This window comes from Syzygium oleosum, unplaced genomic scaffold (genome assembly GCF_021117445.2).
Source record: "Syzygium oleosum isolate NSW1041296 unplaced genomic scaffold, Sole_v2.1 Sole_v2.09, whole genome shotgun sequence".
Classification (NCBI taxonomy): Eukaryota; Viridiplantae; Streptophyta; class Magnoliopsida; order Myrtales; family Myrtaceae; genus Syzygium; species Syzygium oleosum.
The window spans coordinates 12,372,381-12,398,497 of NW_026607493.1; the positions used below are offsets into that span (position 1 = coordinate 12,372,381).

The 26,117-nt window shown below is 37.8% G+C and overlaps 1 protein-coding gene across 1 annotated transcript; it reads right to left on the minus strand.

Annotated features, from left to right (window-relative positions):
- Window positions 1-369: 369 nt before the first annotated feature.
- On the minus strand, window positions 370-25,068 carry LOC115661411 (exocyst complex component SEC8). Its single transcript, XM_056314234.1, has 27 exons — window positions 24,717-25,068; window positions 24,561-24,632; window positions 22,491-22,703; window positions 21,145-21,318; window positions 20,884-20,988; window positions 16,564-16,673; window positions 16,012-16,191; window positions 15,075-15,231; window positions 14,874-14,980; window positions 12,902-13,209; window positions 12,665-12,825; window positions 12,193-12,311; window positions 10,545-10,615; window positions 9,805-9,935; window positions 9,677-9,726; window positions 6,513-6,613; window positions 5,148-5,260; window positions 4,592-4,699; window positions 3,817-4,014; window positions 3,490-3,575; window positions 3,167-3,362; window positions 3,002-3,079; window positions 2,257-2,358; window positions 2,076-2,150; window positions 1,066-1,161; window positions 930-979; window positions 370-839 (listed from the first exon to the last, which is right to left on the minus strand). Exons 2-27 carry the CDS (start codon window positions 24,600-24,602, stop codon window positions 752-754), a joined length of 3,219 nt encoding a protein of 1,072 aa, XP_056170209.1. The 5' UTR covers window positions 24,603-24,632; window positions 24,717-25,068; the 3' UTR covers window positions 370-751.
- Between the last annotated feature and the right edge of the window lie 1,049 nt (window positions 25,069-26,117).

The following is a 26,117-nucleotide window of genomic DNA, read 5'->3' on the forward strand; positions in this document are numbered from 1 at the left end:
GCTCTAATCTAAGATTTGTTGACGCATTTGTTCTCACGTCATTATATTTCCAAACAACAAGTGTACAGCAATTTGGAAAAGGCAAAAAAAAACGAAGTAACCAATCCCTTATTAAACATACGATCACTTTTTTTTTTTTGCGTACCAGTAGATATTAATTTTCAAATTATTCAAGCTATGCATATAACAAAAACGTTCAAATAAATTAGATTATGTAATTTTACCTTTCTTGAATTTGTCATCTTTCAGAGATATCAACACGGAAAAAGAACCCATTTCCTTTTGCGAATGGAACAATTTTTTTTTTTTTGGGTCGATTGAATGGAACAATTGAAACGTCCCTTCCTTCCTATCACCATGGTCCACCAATGCAAACAAAATGTTTTCATCTCCAAGTATATCTGAATATTGTACAAGCTGGTAACCATCAGTCTGAAACCTGCAATTCACTCTCTCTACACCCTCATTACATCCGATAGCAGTTTTGCACTTACAAAATTGACGGAGTAAATACAAAAACGAGAGTACAAATTTGGGGGGGAAAAGGATATTATGCACAATAAATAATAAGAAAAATGTTGAAGAATGATGACAAATTTACCACAAGACAACAACAGGGCTTGGCCTAAACGGTAGATTCCAGACTGTGCCGGTCCTATTTGGAGAACCAGTCAATCCATGTAAGAAAACTCAAGTGGGAGCTCCTGAAGCTGTCAGCACATGATAATATTCACGACCACGATCCGTGAAGCTAATGGGGCAATATCTCAGATACACGATCTAGTGCATCGGCAGGGATCTCTCTTCCAGGAACCTGGACCTTTAAGAGATTGGCATACCTGGCCGGAAGACAAAAAAGGTTCTAACGATTAATACGTAACCAGCATATTTCACTAAATATGACGAGGGAGGATGTTTCAGCCACTCACTCTGCAGATGAAAACAAGTGCTCGTGCTCCGAGATGAAGGCAAGCAATGCCTGATGATGCAAAAGGATCACCTCATTGTAAGTGCAGAAGACGATACTTAAAAGACAGAATAAAGATTCACGTTTAAAAGGCTTGCCTCATATGGCATGTTTAGCAATTCGTAGTATGTCCGCACACGATCTAATCTTTGTTGCACAGCTTCACTATCAATTGATGGGATAGCTGCAAGGGCCTAAAAAACCAACGGAAGTTTATGTAAGCTCTAGCCATACAGGAAAATAAAGAAAGAAAGAAAACGAGTATTTGAGAATCCTTTACTCATATCTGAAGTTAGGTAATTAGTCTCGAGAGAAGAGAAGATCAAGCAGTGTGGAAATTTTTATACTTATATGGCAGGACAAAAGCATCAGCAGCCTTTTGTCAGGTTATTTATTGTTCCCCTGTTTTGTTCCATAAGCCTTATGGAGTAAGACATCGATTTCTCAAAAAGAAGGAACAAAATCCCCATCAAAGATACAGTTTTATTTGATCTTTAGATAATCATGGATCTCACACATAACTACTAACGTACAAAGCAATGAGACAACTCACATGAAAGTCAATCGTGGATTAATTAATATCATGAGACACGACACACAAATACTCAAGCTCGAAATGTATTTTACTTCAAATCTATAACATATTTAAAAATCGACACATCCACAGTATTTTATGATCTCATTGAACTCAATTAATTATCAACATTTCCTATTACAAAAAAAGTAGAAAGAATCTCTCTGAAAATCTCATTCGAATCCACAAAATATCTGGGAGTAATAACTTAATAGGATAAGTGAAGAGGGACACATAAGAGAAACTTAATGGTAAAGCCCGCAAGTGAGCATGCCTAGTGGCGCAATCACATCAAAATAATATCCCCATTCTACATATATATTTCTTATTCAGAAAACATATTAGATAAATATAAACAAGTATTTGCATTTTTTTAACATACCATTCATTAGATAACAATTACAACATTAAAAAATGGGAAACATGAGTGTGAACATGAGGAAGTTGTCCACCAAAGACCACTCTAGAAGCCCTACAAGAAAAAAGAGAAAACTTTAAAAGAACACGAAAAACGTGGAATAAGTGGTCATTTACCTGCTCCAAAGCAATTGAATTTCGACATATCTGCTGGACCCCAAAAAGGTTGATAGATTTCATATCCGACAAAGCCTACAAGAGACATGCTTATCATCAGAACAACAACTACCGAGATGTTCTATTGCAGACATTGCTCAAGAGAAATATTAACATAGAATAAATAGGATGAAATGGGAACCTTAAGAAAAGCATTTGCAGCCACGCTACATATTCCACCAAAAACATAGTTTCTTTTTGTTCCCGCAATAAAGGGGGCCATTTCCTCATCCCGGCGCGTTATCTGGATTAAACATTAACCTATGACATTAGCTTGCAAGCGGAGATATTTGAACATACAATGGCCCAAGATGGATGCAAGAAGAGAAGGTTTCAACAAAATTTCTTTAATATTGCCTGAAAATAGATCTGATTTTTAATATAGATGATTTTAAGAAAAAGCAAACTATTACAAAATCAATCATCTAACAACAGCATAAAATTACACAAAAGCGAAAAAGAATAGCTTGCAAATGAGGTCAAGCAAATTATATGCTGTAACAGTCAAGTAATCAGTTGACATTGCCTAATCTGATTTGACATAAATATGTATATATGGCATTGTTTCCAACAGATGGAAGACAAATAGATAAGTGAGGGAGCTGAGTGGAGGACAAACCAGGTGAATAGTGTCATTCTACCAAATTGAATGTGAAACTACTCAAGATAATGCAGCAACATTTATTCTTTAAAAAATGCTTCCACATTCGAGATCCTCAGTACCAGGGTCGAATACACTACATGAGATTTTCAACTTTTCTAAACATGAAAAATACTAGAGACTGAGGCCTAACAAAAGATGAATCCAATAAATAGAAAGAGACTTACATTAATTGTGAACTGTACTATTCATTTGAGGCATTACAATTATGAGGTGAAATACATACCTGTGCAGTTAGTGAAATAACAAAATCATCTGGCTCTTCAGCATCTTGGTCCTCTAAGTAATCCCTACTATTCATTTCCTGGTAAATGAAAAATCTCTCTCTTAGCCATTCGCTCTGGCCTCACGAACAAATCAGAAGAAAACTCAAAGTGGCAAACATTCGAACCTGAATGTGAAAAGCAGTTTCCAGCTGCATCTCAACTCGTAAAACTTTCAAGCAGTCGATTGCAAGCTTTCTGTACTCCTCTGCAAACGATGCGAGGTCCCTGCCTGGAGTACTACTCGTTCTAGAGTGCTGGTGTCTCTTATGCTTGCCATCCTGTTCCCCTTGATTCACTGATCTGAAGGTTGTCTGCCCAAGCCTACTTTCATGAAATATGTAGTTTTGCATGTCAAACCTCTTAAAGCAAGCAACAATAAGAACTTCAACTAAAATTCCATATTAAGCCACATGCTCCAACACCTACTCAGAGCAGCTAGATTACTCACCTTTCAATTGAATCTGCAACATATTCCAAGGAATCACTCAGGGATGCCAGCAAAATCAGTTTGTTATCATCTCGAATAAGATTTTCCTGTCAGCGCAGCACAGATTGAAATAAATTGCAACCTAAACTTAACACCGTGATTTAACTACTTAGGAAGATGCCGAATTATCACTGGCTATATCCATTTAAACCCAGTGTGAATTTAGAGAAATCACAACAGTTTCTTCAACAGGAACTTAGCAAGCTGGAAATAAATGAACTTTAAGTTTTCATTCACGATATTAGATAAGAGATACTTTTGTTCCCAACCATCAGTGATTGCACATACCTGCTTAATTGGTCGCAACTTCAACAGTAAATCAGTGAGTTCCAATTCAACCTCCATGGATTCAGCGTCTGTAGCACTATTTTCCAAATTTTGCTGACCAAAAGAACTTGGCAAACATGCACTTGCAGGATCAAGCTGCATCAATTTCTCAATATCATGTCGTCCGATGAGCATATAACTCTGTTTTTCTAGAACTGCCTGAAATTTTACAAAGAAACAGGAGTTTATAAAATGATGAATCAAAGATGCAGCATGATGAGTGATAAATGTATGTAAAAGCTACAGATACCTTCATTTCAACTAATGCAAGCTCCTAGAAAGAAGAAAAAGGAACCGAAACTTTATCATGTCACACTTACTTTGTCAGGGATTGTACAAAGCAATGATAAGGGTCAACAGAAGTACAAAAATAAGTGCATGACCATGATATACGACAAGACAAGATTAATTATGTTACTTTCACAGACTTTGTAAATTGATGCAAGAAGATCATATCTGCTGGCTCATCATGAAAAAGATAGTTTATAAAGAATCTTACATAATAAGATCCATGATATTGTGGTACTAGTTCATGTTAATAAATGTTTTCCTGCTAAGAAGAAAAGCAATTCCACACTTCCAGTGACTTCTCGTGAAGTCCAAAGTTAATTTGTATCGAGGACAACAGAAAGAAATTACACTTCAACAGATGGCACTGAAGAGAAACAAAAGTTTCACCCCTTAGCGTAGCTCATCCATGAAAATCACACAGAGGATCAAGAGAAAACATACGCACCTCCATATATGAAGTGCGACATCTTTCATATGTCCGCTCGAGAAATGTTTGCACATACTTTACAAGCTCACCAGCAAATTTTGGCATTGCTTGAGCCCAACCAAGCACCTATGTTAAAGGTCAAATTACAAAGATGACATGAATGTTACAATAAAAAGAATTTGACATAGATCTCCAATTACATAGTAAATTCTCAGAATCCATCGACATTGGTGGAAGGAAGAGGAGGGAGAGTGGGAGGACAGGTTGGTACGAGTATATGTATATATATGTTTTGATGCTGTTAGGGTGATCCGGTGCCAACTAGCAACAGATTAGTCCCCTTCAAATATCCCAATCCCCTTGTCCCACAGAGATTGGGTAATAAAGGAACAACACAAAGTCTTAATTCCTATGAGTGGCCCCAAGAGAATGTGCAAGTGCAGCGATTCTAACCAGGCCTTGAGTGAGAAAGACGAACACACTTATCACTTAAGCAACTCCTTAGGGTTAAGGAGGAAGTGTACATTAAGGCAAGGGAACAAATGTCAAGGAGTGAGGGCGTGAATGAAATCACCTCTCTTGCAAGGAATTCTATTGCCAAAAGCCCTTGTAAGACTGGTCGGCCCTTCTCAATTGACGGAGTGTATGTGGCAGCAGCATGTGCTCGTGGCCGAAAAGCAGCAGGACCTATATAAACAGATATATGCATGCAATAAATGAATTTTTAATCTAAGGGCAACACAGAATGCGACACACTAACAGAGGCTAAAATTAATTCATCACCGCAAAGTGTTAATATCTCTCATTGCCTCAAATCAGCAGTGTCTTGGTCGAAGACTAATATGAGCATCGCCAAAAGTATGCTGTGACCTTAGGCTTGCATTCACACTTTAAAGAAAAATTTACCATGCCAGCCATTTTTTCAGAGAAGGAAACTCATCAAGGTAAACCTAGGTTAGAAAAACCCCAGGCTCATGAAACATCCCATTAGTCTCATCAATCAAGTAAGCAGCGAGCTGAAACCCAAGTGGGTGACCAAACTTGGAATTGTTTATGATCGATGGTTTAGAGAAATGAACATGTGTCATGTGCTTAATCCACACACTCCTAATTGCTCCTTAACCAGCAGCCAACCATAGAACACATTTAGTTTCACTGAAACATCAAAAGAACAAAAATTCCAGGCTCAAACTACTTAACATTGGCTTTCCAAATTTCAAGGTAAAACAGGACAAATACATATTCAATCAGTTGAATAGCAACGACTTCTTTGCCCTATATCAGTATATGAGCGAAACAACACAAATAAAGCCAAAGAGTGGTAATTTACAAGTCAGATATTCAATTATAGATCTGAGGGTTAGAGTGGTTGGATCACTAAGGATAGGAGAGCCTCATACTACACCAGGGTATGGAAGAGGATTAGAGAAGAGAGGAGAGAGTTTCTTCTTTTTAATTGATTCAAAGTAGGTAATGGGAATCGGATACAGTTTTAGTCTGACGTTTGGTGGGACATGACTTTAACAGATCAGTTCCCAGATTTCCGACATCACAGGGCATTTGTTTACAGCACATCAGGAAAAGACGAACTACCTCAATTCCTCTCTGTTTTTTGGTTAATTTGGAAGGTGCAGAGAACTTTTGATGGACAGGTATCTTCCATTTCTATTTTATTGAAAATTGGCTTAAAGTTATACACTTTTCGTATAATGGAAACTTGCATATGGCTATTAATGCCTTGGTTGACATAGTCGATGATTTATCTTGTATTTGACTCCCTTTTGGTTTTGAGAGCTGCTTTGTGTACGGCTTAGTTTTTTTACCTCTTTCTGTATATGGCTTTGCACCCGTCTGGTGCCATATAGTTGACTTTTTATCAACAATAATAAATAAATAAAAAATAGGGGATTCAATTTCATATTCTTCAGGGGGAACTCACTTGATATAGCTTGTTGGACACCTTTCCGGTAATCTACAAACATAGTTGGCAGGAAATGATCCTTCACAAAGTTCTCCACAAAAGAGAGCAATCCATCCTTCCTGCCATTTTGGATATCAAAAGAAGAAAACTTGCATGAACAAAGCACGATTCGCATAGTAACTACAAGAGAAAAATCTCGAAGACACATAATGACTAAATTATATGCAAAGTATCATCTCAAGCAGCACAAGAAAACTCGATGGTTGAAATTGCCAGATAAGTTAATACGTGAGGCTCTGTTGTCATAACATATGTCGGTCCACGGAGACCTCTTTACCCCAATCAATTTAAGTTTGGATCATGGAACACAATCTCAGCTAGATATTTTTCACGGCACCTTTTTTGACTCCTAAAGGAGAAAGAGAACAGTTGGAGAAGAAAAAATTTGCTAAAATATAACTCTCAGGAGAATCAGAAGTACGAGAAAGTTCTCATGAAAGGAACAATTTATGTCCATGCCCCAAACTCGCCATGCCGCCCCCCCTTTCACGAGAAAGAAGCCATGTCCATTGAGAAAGAATTAGCACATATTCCATTCAATTTTGGGAGCAATAATAGGGGGCGCTTTTTGTTTGTACTTGCTTTCGTTTATCATTTTCCAACTTTCACTGTTCAAGAACATTGGTTTGGCAACTCAACTAGGGACCGTGAAAGATTGCAAATCAACTTCTGATGAAAGCTCTTTTTTCGCATATGGTAGTAAGAGACCGTGAAAGATTGCAAATCAACTTCTGATGAATCCATGAGGAAACATTGGATCTCCACGTCAACACTACCCCCCCCGCCCCCAAAAAAAAAAAAAAAAAAAAAAAAGAGGACTATGTGCAAAAGTGTGGCCCAAACCTGAATCTATACTATCACCGGCAAATCAAAAACTGAGTATGCAATAAACAACCATATTCAATTAAGTGACTGATTCATACGATATACTTGCTGGTATACATAGAGTACCGGGACAGAAAAAGAAAATCACATACTTTGGCTCGCACACGTCAGCAAGACTAGAACACTTGTAATTATAGAATTCCAGTAAATTCTGTTAGCCCATATCTCACAACTATGCCATAGCAACCATTTAAACTCTCAGTAAAGGAGAAGTTAAAACCTAGGAAAACCAATCAATTCAGTATCCAAGAGGCAAGAGGCTTTCTTCCAGTATGAGAGGAGCAGAAGTACCACGGACATGAGGGGCTCCATTAAAAATTTTATGGTATCCCCATAAAGATGATTGCCAGACTGTTTTGACTGTTGCTAGTGACAATCAAAATAAACAAGCTGTTTTTGTTGTGTGTGTGGGGGGGGAAGGAAGGCGTGGGCGTGGCGGTGTTTAGAAGGGCAACACGGAGAAATAGGTTGATATCCAATATAGGTATGCCTAAGATGTATGCCTTCTCACACTATGGGCTTGCCTAAGTAAGATTAAAATATCCTTCTCCCACTATGGACATGCCTAAGTAAGATTAAAATATCCAATATCCTCCTATAGAGTCATTATCTATGCCTCCTTCTACCTATCTATGACCTTGTAACTTCCACTGTCCTTATGAAGTATCTAAAAGACATCATTCAATATGTCCAAACTAACTTGAGCAAATTTACTTGTTTATCCTTGGGACAACACTGACTCTTCACTTCTAATCTATCTTTCTAGTATGAAAACACCTCAGTGAAGCAATCTCATCTAATGTGCATGTTAATGCATAACAGCTAATTTTCGTTTCCATAAAGCTCAGTCAAAGCAATACTCTTGTGCAATATGAGAAATGACCTATCCTTCAACCAATATTTGCACAATGAGCCAATTGATATCCAATTTCAATACTGAATCATTTAAGCCTCTTCCACAATGAATCCACTCTAGATATACTATTTCAGCCATTTATAAATACAAACTTTTTCATCCACAATTACTGTTTTACACTTCCTCCCCCATCATCTTACCCACTGAATCGCCTCTTAGAAGATATATACCAAGAAAGTTCTTGAATATATCCATCTTATTCGCCCAATATAAGAACAAGATAAGAGCTCCAAGTTGAACCTTACTGGCATTTCCAGGTGTTCTCACTCTAATCACTTTTTCTCATACATGTCATAACTTCAAGTACGCGAAACATGATAAGCGCATTATATGTCCTTATCATATATATGTCAAATTTATATAAAGGAATGCCTTAAGTCTTTGTAAAGCAATTCAATCAAATTCTTGATAGGTAAAATCATAGTAGATCTCTCCCACATATGAACAAGTCGACCTCTATAAACTTGGTCTTTAAGTCAACTTATCCTTCATTACCGAGTCCTACTTTTGCTGTAGAAGCACTGGATTTGGCATCTTTGCAATTAGCATGATTGTGCAGACCCCCTTCATATACTCATAACCATTATTAGGGAAAAATATTCTATCAACAAAGTTAAGAAAGCAAACCAACCACGTGAGCTGTATACAAGAATTTACTTAAGCATCTGAATCTTAATGCATCCTAATAGAACAAATATTGGATATGAACCAGTAATTCTTTGAATAAATTCCTATAAAAGCCATTTAACAGCACAAAAAGCAATTAAGCCTTCCCCAGAGGCACTCTAAACCCAATGTCATGGTTAAGCAGGTAAGAACTTTCAAAACTACTAATCACCAAAATTTTCAATTGTGCTAAATTAGCAACCTATGAACCACGGACACTCTCCGGGAGCCTCCGTGTCATGTCGGACACGTGTCGGACACAGACACTCATCCGACACTCTATTTTTTATTATTTATTTATTTTTGGATTTGAATCAAATTAATTTGATTGAAATAATCATAAAAATGATAATTTATTATGTATATATAAAAATATACATTAAATATACGTGTCCTAACGGGTAGGAATTCTCTATTTTTTGAGAAATGATGTGTCGGTGTGTCGTGTCGTGTCGCGTTGCGTGTCGGTGCTACTTAGTTAGCAACTAGTAAAAGCAAAAATTCCTTTGCAGAAGCACAGTCAAGCAAAAAGTAATGTCAGAAACGTAGGACATGAACCAGAAAATGGCTTCCCATGGTGATTATGCTACCAATGCTAAGTGTGCAATTCAATATGTATGCTCCAAAAGAGAGATTACAACAGTATTCAGCTTACCCAAGCTGGGAATACTTCTTTGGTAGCATGGAAGAAACTTTATCGGTAAACTGCAAAGCAAGACATCAGAAAAAGCTACTAAGAGAAACTAGCAAAAAACTTGAAATATTCCATTTATAGTCCAGTACCAAGAGAACAGGGCGATATATGGAAGCTGTCAAGTATATGCCTTGCTCAGGTAACACAGCTGCAGATCCATAACCTTCTTGTAACATATTTGAACCCCTCCTACTCCACCCTTGGCGAATAAGATCACCACCTAAAATACCAGGGATCGTGCAACAGAAAAGGTGATTCATTTAGAATGACTTACACAAATTAAAACCGACCACAACTGACAAGATTATTATATTAATAAAACCAATCAAATCCACATCTTCACAATACTAATCAAGAACAACAACAATCAAACTTCCCCCATTATGTGGTGTTAGCCAAGTAGGTCCTTTCAGCTACAAGTATTTTCAAGTATTGAAGATCATTACTGAAAATTCCACCTAGGTCATATTAGAACTTATCTATACCCACACCCATGTCATCAAGTCACATCTAAAGGCCTCCCCTTTATGCATCCAAACGACCTTCATTAAAAACTCAACTGATAAATCATATCTTCATTTGTGAGAACTTGATTTTTCTCTTTTTCATTTTCCTGTGGGGAGGGGGTATGGCGTTTCAGAGGTGTTACCTTGACTCATCTTGTTACATAACTTAGAATACTCACCCAATGAGAACAATAAAATAAATTAACAGTAAGAGAGTGTACTTGATTAATCTGATAGTTTACTGCATGTGGGCTAAAATAGACAAAATAAGAGCAATTATCTCAGACAGAATGTAAATAACGGACGAAGATTCTTCCACATACCCTGATTAGGCACAGATGCAGTAGCATCTGTGAAGCGGAAAGCAAATGTGAGGCCATCTTCTGAACCATCCCTGTATCACATCAGATAATTATCACGTGCAAGCAAACATTAAATCCAAAAGATGACAGCAGCTCTCTATTTTCTCCAGAAGGATCTGAGTATAAGAATTATCAGATCTCTACTACAGTCCAACAAAATTTAAAAATCCGTGGCCATTTAAAAAAAAAGAGAATTCAAGTGACATTCCAAAAGAATTATTGCATTAAGCTGTAACCCCTCCAATGAAAAAATTGTGTTAAGCAAGAGGTGAATATGAAATACAACAAATTGCAAGGAAGCATGTGGATTAGATCATGACATCTAGTGTTTCCATTCATGATGTCAATGTCTACCCAGTCAAGAGTTTGTTATAACTTACAGGTGTGTTGTAACTTAACGAATGTATGCTGTAGGTTAATAGTTACATGCACAGGTGAATCCTCCCTCTGACAATTTATTCTTTATGGAGAAAGATCAACAAAACAACAAAGGACAAGGTTTTTAAGGCTACTGAGACACAAATAAGAAGGGCAAATTGCCGCACCACACATCCCAACGCACGAGTCAACGGGAAAGCAAGGTTTGCCCATAAAATCTTGGTTTGACAAAAACAAAAAAAAAACCTTAGGACTTCGAATGAAATAAAAGAATCTAATGGACGGTTTCGATACATTATGGGAGGCCCACCCCATAGAAATTGTCTAGCTGAGAGTGTCCCTTGGCCCATTCTAAATCTTTCAGACCGCAAGTCACCAATGGCTGGGGCTCCTGAGCTCTCTAGAGTCATATGCATGTCTCAAAAAGTGTATGACACTTTGTACCACCACCTCAATATGAGAAACATTCAAGACGCCTATACCTTAAAGGCCATGTAGAATCAAATACCTACTCTGTTACCCTAATGCATGCTTTATATCGAGGAAAATCATGGCCTGCCCGTATAATGGATATATGCACATCACGATCTGATGCTTCACAATATGAAGCTGAAATATCAGAAGTTCTAGGCTCTAGCAAATACTAACACCAAATCCACCCCCATCAAAATGGTGCAGTCCACCCATATGGCCTTCAAATGTGATTGTTCATCCTTATACAAATTCTGCAGTGATAATCTAGTAATAACCTTCTTCTTACCCAAGTTGAGTACAAAGTACACAACCAACTACAAGGAACCAACTGTATCACCCAAGTTGAGTACAAAGTACACCACCCGAAACCCTCATATCAGTATCAAATACAAACTTATCTGCAAACTCGGTTCTCATTTTTTATTACCTTCCTCGCGTATGTATAAGACTGGTACCCACAGCAACCGCCCCCCCCCCCAAAACAAGGCAAAAGATGAAAAAGAAAAGAAAACATCTGAGACCGAAAAATGTCATTTCCATAGTAAGCCATTCATTATTAGGTTACAGCTTCAATTTCCATTACTCTTCACAATCCACTCTGCTATATATGACAGCACATGAAGCATTGAATATGGGTCAAACAAGAATTGAAGCCCCAAAAGTACCTAAAGAAGACCTTCCCAAAAGAACCCTTTTCTTCAGCTCTTGTATGTACAAGAATTAGGAAAATAATATGATAATCAGGATAGGAAGTTACTTGCTCTTTTCTTTATTGGGGACCTTGCTTGCAAGTCTAGCTGTTTGCACAGCAGCATCAGCAGATGCAGCTTCTGGAGTTGCCCGCAGAATCTCGCAGATGAGTTGTTGGCATTCACTCTAGCAAAATTTCGCACAAACGACTTCAAAAGATTACAAAAGAAGCTCTCTCTCTCTCTATATATATATATCTATTTTACCTCTAATAGCATCTCATTCGTGTCTTTTCCAAGCATGGACATGAAATTATGTGGAGAGTTCCCCCAAGATATCCATTAAGCCACACTAAATAGTGGAGCTCCGAAACTACAAAGTTGTGGTTCTTAATGCAGTTATGTTTATCAAAATGTACCACAAGGTAATCTCTATAATTCCCAAAGTGTGCCTACTATCTGAAGATGGGTAATTTCCTTATGCCCATCACCCTCTAACAAGTCCATCAAGTGTTCACAAGACCAACAGGATATACATACCTGCAGAACCGTCAACGAAAATCCAACACCATAACCCCCAGTGATATGAGATGTCTCATAATCAGGGTTCCAATTCGCATCTGCTGAAACAGACTTCGGTGTGTTTATGTCAACTTGTTGGGACTTCGTCTCCAAAAGCTCACCAACAACAACATGATTTTCTGAGTAATTGATGCTAGACTTCAGTTTAGATTTCACATTGTAAAAGAGTACCAAAATAGTAATCAAATGTCGTACCAAATATCCGGACAACGGCATCCAGAATTGAGTCAAGAAGCTCTTTCGCTGCAACCTGGGCTTTCCCTGTGGGAGCCATCATAGCAGACACAGGACTTACAGCCCAAAGAGTCCCAGCCAGCGATTTCCCATTCTGAAGCTTCTGTTTTGGCAATTGGTAGTGTTCCAGTTTTCTCATTGTCAACTGCAGACTTGTCACTGCCCCGAAGACAGCATGTTCAGTAAAAGGCCTTGAAGGATCAACTAATGCTGCATGAGCTTTGATTTTGGAAGTGATGATCTCATGAACTGTTGGTCGCAATCTTTGGCTGCTCCAAGACAAATAAGATTGGTATCTCTTGCAAACAGTAAATATTCATTTAAGACAGAGAAGCAAAGATGGCAACCCTAGTAGAACAGGGACTCGTACCAGATCAGGTTAAAGTTAAGATTATGAGCATTTCATAGACAACGCCAAAGAATGCACTTCAAATGTAAACTTAAGCAAGATGACCAGTAATCCTTTTTTACATGATTCAAGTCAAAGATAAACACCTGAGGCAGCCCATGTAAATCCAACAGGTGCAAGCTTTTGTATAAAATCTAGGAGGCCTCATCTGCCTAAGCTTTTGGATAAATCTAGGAGGCCTCATCTGCCTAAAGAGTCAGCCCAGATGTCCAACTGTGCAGCCTTTGCAAGTATGATGTAACATGTTCAGATTTTTCGATTATCAACACAAATAAATAAAAGTTGATTCTACCATTTTATCTGTGCTTGTAGCCCATCAAAAACACAAGCTTCCAGGTGAGCATAAGGTCCAGTTCCATAGCTTTCCACCCCAACTAAAGCTCAAGACTATTCCAAAAACACTCAGGGATTTGCTGGAATCATATGCCAGCTCACTTCCCAAATTTCATGTCCGGCATGTTAGAGGTTTTAACACACCCAAAATACTGTACTAATATTACTCTCTTTTGTCATTAGGAATTTCCTAGAAGGATTATTTGATACCCTTTGTAATGTCTACTCATCATCTTTTGTTCTAGTTCATCTAATTGTGCAAATTCATTTCTGGTTACTGGTTCAATGTTTTGATATGGAAAGAGATGTCACAACATAATTAACACAAAAGTGACCAATTAGTTATCCACGTAAGTGTCAAGGATGGAACCATTTAACCAAGCTACTTTTTTGAGTTTCAGCATCTTTAGAGGATCCAATATCAGCTTTCACATGTGCCTTCAGCATGAGTCCTAAGAGATGAAACAACAACACAAAGAGGAGCGGGAAATCAAACTTACACCTTACAAACAGAAGAGAAAAGACATCATTTGATTGTTTTAAAGAAAAAATTGAAAAAAACTAGACAGAATCCCTATCTATATATAGGCAACATGATATTAGCTTTCAATCTACGCATTGGTTAATTTTAATATCACTTTGTCTAGAATTCTTTTTAAGGAATACAGTATTTAGCACCATTTACACCTTGCAGAAAGATACAACTAAGTAGGATAGTTTACAGGACAAAAGAGAGAAGAAAAGAAAATTCCAAGAAAAGCGTCCTTTTCACTTATTATTTCAACGATTTTGATATGATACTCATTAAAATAGCACCTTGCCAATTTAAAAATAGAACATTTTGCCCGATAACAATTTAAAACAAGACAGATCTCTTATACCCGTTCTATTGTTAGACATTCATCCATTTCGTCAACTTAAGCATATGCTTTTACCTATCACCATTGTCCCAACCTGAACTACTTCATAGCCAGGTTCCTAAGTTTTATTCAATAATAATTTAGGTGACTCAGAAACCTTGAATACTCTAAGCCTGACACTAATATAAGAGTTCAACATTGACAACCAATACTGGGGATGGACTATATTGCTGTAAAAACACAACATGGAACATGGAACCTACAACAATGAATTTCTATTTCGAAAACCAAGTCAAACAAAAATAACAGAATCTTTAATAATGTAACACACCATATAATTGCACCAGCTGCCGCAACTTTACCAAGCATGCAGAGACATTCAACCATGGTCTGCAAATACTTTACATGAAGCGGAGCGTCACTCTTTTTGACAAATTCCTGTATTCAAGTACCAAATCCAAAGCTCAGACACTCCAAGAAGTAGAAAGCAACAAGAGAATGCATCTGAGATAATTTGATTGAGTCACTGCACCAAAAATTCATCTGGAGTAGCCTGGGAAAGCCATGTCGGAATCTGCCGAGAAAAAATCTTAATTTCACCATTGACCCTTGTTGATGCATGATGCACATCTGAGTTTTCATTATGATGTTCAAGAGCACCCTCATCTTCATAACCATCAAATGAAGAACTGGAAAGAAGGTTATATGTCAATCTGGGAGAACTTGTAAAAGATAGTGAGACGATCAAAGAAGAAAACTAAAGTAAGTCTATTACCCCATGGAAAATATAACCACATTAAAAGAAGGAAAGAAAATTGTTTCACAATGTTCTAGCCATTGTGAGAAAATTATCGAATCACAATAGAAATTTAAGGTAGAAAACTTTAACTTAGATTACCGCACTAATACCACCTCTACCGAATCAAAAGTTCGCTGAACACAGGAGGAAAATTCTAACAAGATGTTTCTCCCATTTATTTCTTTACTTCAGAAAAATTCTAAAAACATATAAGAGAATCACTGTTCTCCTTTCTCTCTTTTATCTCCACATAATATTCACTATCGTAGAAGAAATTCAACTCCACAAGGATTAAAACACAACCAAACTCTCTCTTTTCAGCTTCTCAATTTTCACAGATTACTAGAAGTGCATGCCAGTAAAGCAGGAACATTAAAAAATGATCAAATACAGTTAAGCAGATAGCCAGTAGACTAATCTAGAACAACATTAATCAACGAAACGCATGAGCAGAGTAGATGACAGTGCAGTGTACTCCATATATAGGTACGTGTCAAGCAACTTTTAAACAAGATAGCATTGACATAAAAAGCAGAAAAAACGATTCCCAATGATTTCATCCAAAAGTTTTAAAGGTTCTACTAATAAAAAAGAGAGTGCAGCAACCAGTAAGGACTATCATATAGGAACCTAGAGAAGTTACTGGCTGAAAACCAATCTCCAATCTTACCCTCCGTCAATTGAACTTGACCGATATGATCCATCTACAGTTCCTTGGCCGCTAAAGTGGCTATCACCTCGTAGTAATCGAGTTCGCCGAGAGACAGGTTGTAAGTTACTCGTAGAGACAGTTATCACCGCAGTAGATGGTACCTCGTCATATCTTTCATCAATGTCTGTGGCAGCCGAGCTGCAGAAAATTGTAAGGTTAAAAGCAATAGATGATGCCCAAAAAGTGGTACTCCAATTGCCTCAATAACTTAAATTGACAATAGAGGCTTTGGAAAGGCAACCTGCCAACCATTCTTAGGTGTGGAAAGAATTCTTTGATAATGAAAACAAGAAAGAGCACCAGTCACTCAAAACTTCGCCTAATGAAGTAGAAGTTGCAAGAATCAACTTTACTAGAGAAAAATGAGACCTAAGAGCTGCAAATGTTATCTCAATGAATTCCAGAGAATTGAGAAACCAGTGGTCAAACATAGTCTGTAAAACTTTAACAGAAATTTTAACTTTTTATTTGGGCATGACCTAGAGAAAGAAATTGGAGAAAAAGCTCAACCTGTATTCTCCTCTGTTGTAAAGATGTGCATGCAAGTCCTCCAGAACTTTATAGAAGAGAACTCCTCTAAGCTTCGTCAACTCAGATCGAACATCTTGAAGAGCACCAACCTGAAAGCCAATGTTAATTTTATAATCACAGCTTGGAGATAAAATCTAGCAATAATAAAACTGCATGATGTTCTCTAATTACAGTCAAACTTAATGCAACAATCCTTTTGACCTTACAACAAAACTAATGACAACACGGTCTGAATGAATTAGCCAATATATTCTGGTGCTCCAGGCCAACTTTACTTCTCAGAGAAAGAGAGAGAGAGAGCCATGTGCTGTAGCATGGGTCCCAATAATTGAAAATTTGAAGAGAACTCACAGTGGGCGATAACTCAAAGAGGGACCATGTTCCTTTAAGCATCACCCTAAACCACCTGAGTATCACAGCTAGGGTTTCTTAAGGATCACACAATTCAAAAGTATAGACTGGCTAAAACTTTTATAGTCTTCATAAAACTAGAATAATAGAATCACAACTATTTTTAGAAACATAAATAGACTACTAATTCAACTAGGAGAAGAATCCCAATCCTTCCAAGACTCTTATTTGAGTTGTCTGTAGAGGTGGCAAATGGGTGAGCTAGGCTAGGTCAGGTATGGGTTGGTCACAAATGGATATACCCAGGTTTTGCTAAACAATTTGGATGACCATACCTAACCCAACCCGGATACAACCCAAACCCACCCACATAATTTACATTTGTTTGGGAGTATATTATTAACAGCAAAGGTATAATAGTAGGAAATTAATATATACAGAAGTGTGAAAGTTTAGCCGATGTAGAAAATGAAGGAACAAAGGCATCTGCAAAATTAACAAACAGAAAATCGAAACAAATCTGCAAAATCAAATGAATAGAATTTTTTTAGGAGAAGCAGAAAAATATCAGGCGAGAGATAGAGATAGATAATAGTGGCTCATTGCACCGGCACTCCTCCCAGTCACTCCCGTTGCCTATCCTCCCCATCCAATCCATGCAGTCATCAGCGTCCGATTCACACCGTGCAACTTAGTGAACAGTCACAAGACTGAAAATTTCCTCACTCGATTGATCTATCCATCACGAGGGAGAAGATGGGCAGAAGCGACAGTCCAATTTAGCCCTCATTAAGTGGGCGACACTGTCATTGCTCGGCAATAGATACATCCACCATCAGCCAGATGTCTAGGATGAAAGAGAAAGAGAGATTGACGAGCACAGGAGAGAGATCAAAACTGTTGCTATTGCTTGTAAGACAGACACTAGCAAGACCATCACTGTTGCTGTCAACGCCGTTGGGAGACCGGCTGCCGTGGGGGACATTACCGAACGGCAGTGAGGCACCGTCAGTGTTTGCACTCTCCACCCCTTCTCTCTCTTTGACAGCTCTCTCTGTTGCTTTTTCTGTTTTTTCTTTTTAAATCTTCAGATGATAACCCTTTTGGGGCTGAAATAAAATAGTAATCAAAATGAATTGATAGTGGGTCTGTTTTATACCCATTTCAAGTTGGCGTTTGATGCTCTGAACCTATTTCAATCTGGTTTTAAATTTTTAGACACTCCAAATAATGCCTGGCTCACTAAATTTCATTGAGTTAAAAGGTGGGTCATGGACCCCTTTTGTCACCCCTAGTTGAGGGTGTGCATCTATCCACCTTCACCAAAAGTTGATAATAATTGGAATACTAAGACAAATATCAAATTGTTCAATCTTGTGGACTCCATCATTCTTGCCCTTCAGTTAATGTCGAACACTCAAATCAGTCAACTTCATCCTTATCACCATGACCTTCTTAACCGAAACCAAGTATTAATCAATTTAAGCACCCTTTAAGAATGGTTGTCAACCAAAACCATTATACGGATGCTTTGACTTTGTCTTGCGAAGCCTAAGTGCTCAATCAAGTGTGCATAATCTTAAGACCTTGCTTGATTCAACCAACATGCACATTGATACAACATTCGTGAGCAGCATGACATACTACTCCACACCAACGTTACATGACCTTCAAGATATCCTCCATGCTTGATTCATCTATATTCTCATCCTTCTCCATGCAATCAACAATGTCCAATATCCAAACTCTTCAACCTGAAGTATGGATTCAAACAATTGAAGATCTTGAACACTTACACTATTTTGCCATTCCGGGACTTGATAATAGTCGTATAAGTGGGTTGCGACTTGAGGGCAATAAATCATTTAGCATCCTTGATATATCGTCAAACTTGGAATTCAATTCAATAACCATTCCCAGAGAAAAATGTAAATCAAAGTTTTGTAGAACTTTCGCTGTAATAACAATCCGATGCAGGACGATGAGTCTCAAAGTAGAAAGCCCGATCTAATAGACAATTTTAAGAAAAATCACAACAAGGCATCACACCAAAAGCTTCCAAAACATCACACCTGGGATTTCTTAAACATCACAATCAAGAGAAGAATTGTATCAACTAATTCAAAAGCAAAGACTTCCTAAAGTTCAATATTCTTCATAAAACTATTGAACAGAAGGGACTACAACCGTTTATAAACATTAAAACTATTTTTAAGTTCCCACTCCAAGTTGAATTAGGAAGTCCCAAAACAAGATATTCTAAAGACGAGAGTGAGTTTCCTACTTAAAGAAAGGGAAATTATTTATATCCCAAGATGGCTCAAAACATAATACAAAAAACTACTAACTCAACAAGAAGAAAAATCTTGATGATTATACAACTTTTATTCAAGTTGCAAACAAAACTATAATCCATCTTCATCAAAACTCACTGACAACAGAAATCTTATGGCAAAAATCAATCAGTTCAATCGTGTGGGCTGCATACCACACTTCGACTTAAATCCATAGTTCTGATGGCTTTGATAGAAGATATTGGTGCTTAAGCGCATAGGAAGTCAGTTTAGAAAAATAACAACCAGTTACGACCCCCTATTGTCAAAATGAGGAAACGCAAAAACTTAAATCGAGGTTGACGCTCAATGATTATATACAGACAAATGCTTCTATGAAAAACCACATTTTATGAATAAAACACTCATAAAAGAAATAAAGCAGCAAGCAATCAATCCAAGAGCAAATAAGAAGTAAAATCAAGCAACACAAGACACAGAAATATACATGGTTCAGCCAATCTGCCTAAGACCAGTGGGAGAGGCAAAGGAATCCACTAGAACAACAGGAGAGGAGAAAAATGGTGTGTCCACTCTGAACAGCAGTCTAGCAAGAATGCGAACAATGTTTCCAAACTTAGAATCTAGCCCAAGGCCAATCTCACTCAAATAGAGATTATAAAAGATTATATTTTCCCAAATAGACCAAAACGCACTCTGAAACACTCCTTTGTATGAAACTTCCTTGCTGCTGCAAACTGAGTCTTTCTAAGCCTGCTTCTACTGTCTCTCTATTGAACTTCAAAGCCTAAAACCTTCGAATTTATATTTGAAGTAATAGAAACTCTACTTTGGATGCCTCCAAATGTCCGGACACATTTATCCAGGACATACTCAAAAGCACGAAGAATTCTGGCCGCGTGCTGGATGCCCAGCCAAACCTGGCCAAGAGCCAGGCTGTCTATATTCTCCAATCCAATTTTCCTTTGAACATCCAGTTTGACCCACTGAACTCCCAAACTTGACCTAAATCCTTGCTTGTCACTTTGGGCTTCCTCCACACATAAAAAAGGCTAGAAATCAAGACACCGTTTCACCACCACAAACCTCTGAATTTGCTACTTTTTTTTTTTTTTGGTCAAGGAATTTGCTACTTCAAGTTGACTTTTTACTATTCTTAAAAGGGAATTACTGGTTGTCAGGGGTTCACTTGTTTATACGCTTAGATACGCCTAAATTAGTATCAATTGGTTTTCAACGCAAACTTTGAAAGACTGTTTTGCCCATTTCTTCCCTCCCTTGCCTGCATATTTTGAGTCCATGGACAAATTTGTTCAGCCTCTCTGATGAATTTAAGATACATTAGAGGTGGACAAAAAAAAAGGGACAACAGGATTGATCACTCATTGATTTTTCATAGTTCTTAACAGAAATTCATTTAATTTTCTTGTTCAATCAAACAGAGCAATCTGAATCTTTATCGCCCACAATACAATCTTAAACCTTGAAAATCAACTATAAGCTAGTTCTAATATCAAAGAATTTGCATATTCTCCTTTTGTTGCAACCTATTACCAAGAGCAAAATTAGCAGAAGCAACAAGTCAACGAGGCATTTCCAATAAGAACATTCTTTCACATTGCAGGACAAATCAAGGAATTTTTCTGTGTCTTACCGTCTGAAGACCCTCTCTCTCAAGCATCAACATAGATTGGACATGCAACTGAACTGCGGCATAAAATTGCTTTTCAAGTGTCAGCTTCTCAATTCTACCAGGAACCTGGGCCACATTTTCAAAAGCAGATGATGAATTTCCACAATAGCATTAAGTGGCATCTCTCATTGGCATAATGTATATAAGGAAGCAGGGTGCCACATATGTATTAATCTCTAGATTAAAATTTTGCATGGAAGAGGCTACGCAAGCTACACAAACCTTAGCAATATTCTCGATTTGGTCTAACAGAGAAATAATGTGACGTAGTGTAACCGACCGATACCACAACTGATGCAACTGCTTATTGCGGGCACCAAGTCGCTTCTTTGCCTCAGCCAGATCAACCTTTAGAACAGTAATACTTTCGGCTGACTCACTGAATAATCGCAAAATCTGAAGCAAAAATAAAATTTTAAAAGGTTGCAGAAAGAAGGCATTTACACTCTTGATATCCCAAAACAAATACTCAGAAGTCAGATCACAAAAGTTATTGTGAGAGAGAGAGAGAGAGAGAGAGAGAGAGAGAGAGAGAGAGAGAGAGGAATGCAGTACAAACCATTTGCTTGCCAATATAAAAGCAGTAACGGTAGAAAAACTATGTACTGAAGGTACTACCACATTCAGCCACTTATTTACATAGAAGGAAGTAATTATCGGAGGATCACATTAAAAGGATGAAAACTAAAAACAATGCTGCAAAGATTCTTTCCTTTTTTTTTTCCGTTTCCCTTTCCTAAAAGCAAAAGGAAATTTTTACATAAGGTACCAGGGGTATCTCCCCCTATGAGATAGTCTAAAAAGTGTAACAAACTGTCCACGTCAAAAAGTGATTTTCAGCGACTTAAAATTTAAGACCAGTATCCCTTACCAAAAAAAAAAATTTAAGACCAGTATCCATCTATTCTTTGCAACACAAAAAAAAGAGTCTAGAGTCTAAAAATCCTCAAATCACTGACTCCATGTAAGACAAAAAATTGTTGGAGGGAGGATGGAAGCAACTATCAATATTGAAAATGTCTAACGAAATGCAAAGCCAGCATTTTAGCACTAAAAATAATTGAGATATACGTGGATCATTTGCACCAGTCAATACTGGAAAATCAATTCACATTCGATCTATGAAGAATGCCCAATAGACCTTTCCCATTTGAGACCTTGTGAATGACAACACTCTTAGGTCCAAATATACAATTCCAGCATCAATGGATCCTTCATCCCAAAGATCAACAGAATATATCTCGTATACGATTCTAAATTAAACACATTGCAAGATGGAAATGAGGATATATTATCTAGATCCACTAATCCTAAATGGACAACTAACAGCAATAAGCCAAAAGCTTAATAACAAGCATTGCTTAAAATATTATAATCGTAACTTTGTCCTTCCTTTGTCAGTGAAAGCTTAGTGAAAACATTATAAAATTGCAGCCAGAATTTCATCCACTTAATTGCATGGCACCAGTATTTATGAAAAGAAAATCTGAATTGCAACAGCAAAAAATGCAAAAACCACTGTTTCCATTATAAATTATTAGGTCTAAGGAGAAGCATCATCAAGAAACCTGTGAATAATTCTGAATTGCTTTGTTGAAACCACTATGATATGCATGTACAACTTCATCGACAACTTCCTCAATGACATCACTTTTCTCCTTCAGAGTTTTAATTTTACCCTCACGATCTTTTGATGTCAATATTTCAACAACATGTGGCAAGGAGTCAAAACGTGCAGCAGCCCAACTTTCACCTATCTCTGAAAGCTCTTCCCTCAAGTACTGCAATTACAAGCAGAAAGATAAATTAGCAGATGGCAAGCTCCAACAATAGCGATGAAACAACTTTACTTATTAAGATATATGATGCAGAAAACATACAGTAACATATGCATTAGACTGCCAAATGGGCATTATTCTCAGAGAATTTATTTTGTCCAGCAAATACTATTCCAGTGGTGGTGGCGTACTTAATTTTTTTTTTTTTTAAAATGAATATTAGATTTTTGGTTATTTCATATTACTTCAAATGTTAAACCCGTGACCTTGTTACACTAAATACTAAGAATCTATGAATAGGTGTACCTAGATCTGCACTTAGACTCACTCCAAGTTAAAATGTTGTTTTCCTTTTGGCAGAAAATTCTAACATGGCTTATTGACTATAATGAGCCCACCTAAATAGGCCTTTAATAATTTATCCTCCCAAAGAACAAAAGTATTAAAGCATCCTTCACTAGCTTTAATGCCAATAAACCTTCTTATGTTTAGTTCTCTGGCCACTCGATGGTCTAAACCTAGTTTTGCATCTTTATGCTTATTCTTATATGCCCATAATGGTGGGAAGAATGACCAGCAAGACAAGGCGTGGATATTCCATAAACTTGATGCAAATCTCATCAGAGTACTCTGTCCATCAAGCTTTTGCACTAAACTTCCCACATGTGAGATTTCATCTCTTTCCCAAATGAAGGCGATGTTCGATGAATTGGTCATTCACGATATTCTCTTACACCATCCTTCTGGATAGAATCCTAGTGTAGTGCATTCGATAAGCCCAACCCTTTGAAACATCACTGTGGAGACACTCTGGTTGGTCAGTGCATCTCTAAGTTGCCCTTGATATGCCGAAACGACATAGCCATGTCTCTTTCCTTTTGTCACCATTTCTCCTATTTTCTGGTAGACAATCAATACCAATCACCAGACCTTTCAGTGTCTCGCAATTTACTTAAAAGAACACTCGAATCCCAGAAATACGCATTCGCAAAGCGATGCAATGTTCGGACCACGATTTAATTCTCCACAATCACTCCCATCTTGTTACTCTTTAAGACTAGTGTTTTCTACATCTGTATAAAACATGCCACAGCCCATCACATCTGCTCCTACTAATGATTGGATGAAATTCCTCATTAGGTCATCCTCTTCCCCTCTGAATGACCTGCATTCTGGCCATAATGTCCCGTTTTCACACTAGAATGTCTAATGGCCACCATTGCATGTGCCAAAACCACCTAAGCAGGATTATCGGCAACATCTTTTTCCGTACACCCATCTCCAATCCCAATTTTCCTTGAGTGGCCAAACATCCAACATAACATCCCAATTCCACTTGTGAAAGATGCTTCTTCACAATCCGTCAAAAACCAGAACAAAGGAGGGGATACATTAGGTAGTGGACAAAAAGCACTTCCACTTAGTTGATTCCTTATATTCACATCATGAATCATAGTAGAGGTATATTGCCACTCGGTGGTAGACCTGATCATGGACATAGCAGTCCGTTCTACGAATGGAAGGATTTACACGAGAAGTGAGGCACGCTTGGGCAAACTAGGTGAATTTTATTTGGCTCGGTCAACATCCCAACCGTGGCATGGGCAGAATTGAGCAAGGCCCGCCGACCCATGAATGATCATAAGATAGAAGGATGCCATTGTTTATATATTTAGCAAAACCCCGAAACTTTCTTACCCTTCTTCTTAATTCTTATAGCTGCACATTCCATCTTCAACCCCAAACCCAACCCCAACCCCGCCCGCCCGCGTCGGGGAAAGAACAAAGAAAGACACTTGGAGAGTGCGCGCGTGCCGTTTTACAATAGCGAGAAGAAGTGAAGAAAATATATAGACTCACCGCTTTGTCCCGAGAAATAGGCAATCCATCAAAAGTGCCCATCTGCGCCCTTTTCCTCCAGTAGATAATCCTAAGAGGTCAATGCTGGAAGTTGTAAAGAGAGAATACATTCCATGGAAACGATGCCCAAAAAGCAAGAAGTAGAGTCCAGGGTTACCGAAATAGCTAGATAGCCGGCGATGTGCGGGTTCCAGATCCCGGATCGACGGATGCGGCGTTCTCAGGCGATCAGTGAAGGAGAGACGGAAGGAACTGATTATTGTAGCCTTGCGATTTGGGAACCGGGGAACCCCAAATTCTGCAGATCTTGGATCGACGAATGCGCGGGGGCGTTCGCTCGTTCGATGCCCGTCGTTAGAAGAAAAAGGGGAGAAGGAGTGATGGAAGAGAGACTGGATTCTCTCGCTACAGCCCCCCTCCCTCCTGCTGCTCAAGGGAGAAGAAAGCGTCGTCTCGTCACGCTCCCATTTCTTCCATTTCTCAATCACGTGGGGCTAAGCAAACAGAGAGCTCGTAATTCTGCCAAAATAGGAAAAGATGCAAATTTGGTCTGAGAATTTGATAAAATTCGAATGTTGATGAGCAAGGCAAATTAACATTGGTCCTTTTAAAGTGCGCTTATTCGAGGAAAAGTGCTTTCCAAGAAATTACTTTCTTGAAAAAGAATTAATTTTCATTTATTGGGTAATATGTGACCGAAATCGTTTTTTTTTTTTTTGTATCTAGATCTCGTTTGGAAAAAAAAAACAGAAAAAGAGTGAACGACAAAAACGGAGGAGAAAAAATATCAACAGGCGGGAGGAAAAAATGCCAATCGAACTGGAATCGCTGGTTCACAGTGAGGGAATTCATTCAAGGTTCTTGAACTCGTCCCGGAGGAATTAGTTCTACGAGGAGCTTCCATTATACCGGAAGGCTGTGTTGAGTGTCATTGAAGAAGAGTTGGACCTTCAATGACGGAAAAATGAGCATAGATGAGAAAGAGCGAAAGAAAGGGAAAAAGAGTGAACGAAAAAATACCTTGGATGAACGATAAAAAGTGAGAGACTCGAGAAGAAAAGTGAAAGGTGAAGAAAAGCAATTTCAGATTTATAAGTTCATTTTTCTAATTTTATACATGAATGTTTTCGTTGACCGGAAAATATTTTCAATTGATTAATCATTTTTAGCTAACTAAACTAATTTCCAAAAAACATTTTTCGCTCAGAAAAAACTGAATTAAGATTTTATTACGTAAAAACCAGTAGATACCTTCGTTAGTAAAAGAATTAGCAAATTACTTAGATAAAATGTGATGGTTCGAGTCAAAGCCGATAAATATGAAAGTTGGAAATGTAAAATAAGGGTTAGTTAACCCAAAAATAGTTGAAAACTTATTTGGAAAAAAAAAAAAGTTGGGAAGACGCCTAAATTAAGATTGGCGATTTCATATCAGAGTTGTTAAATTTAAAGTCTTGTGAGTTGCGCGAATAAAACTCCTTCAATCGTCGCAAAAGTCGATAACTAAAAAAATAACCATAGAAAAGTTGGTACAAAAGTCAAATGAGACTTGATTAT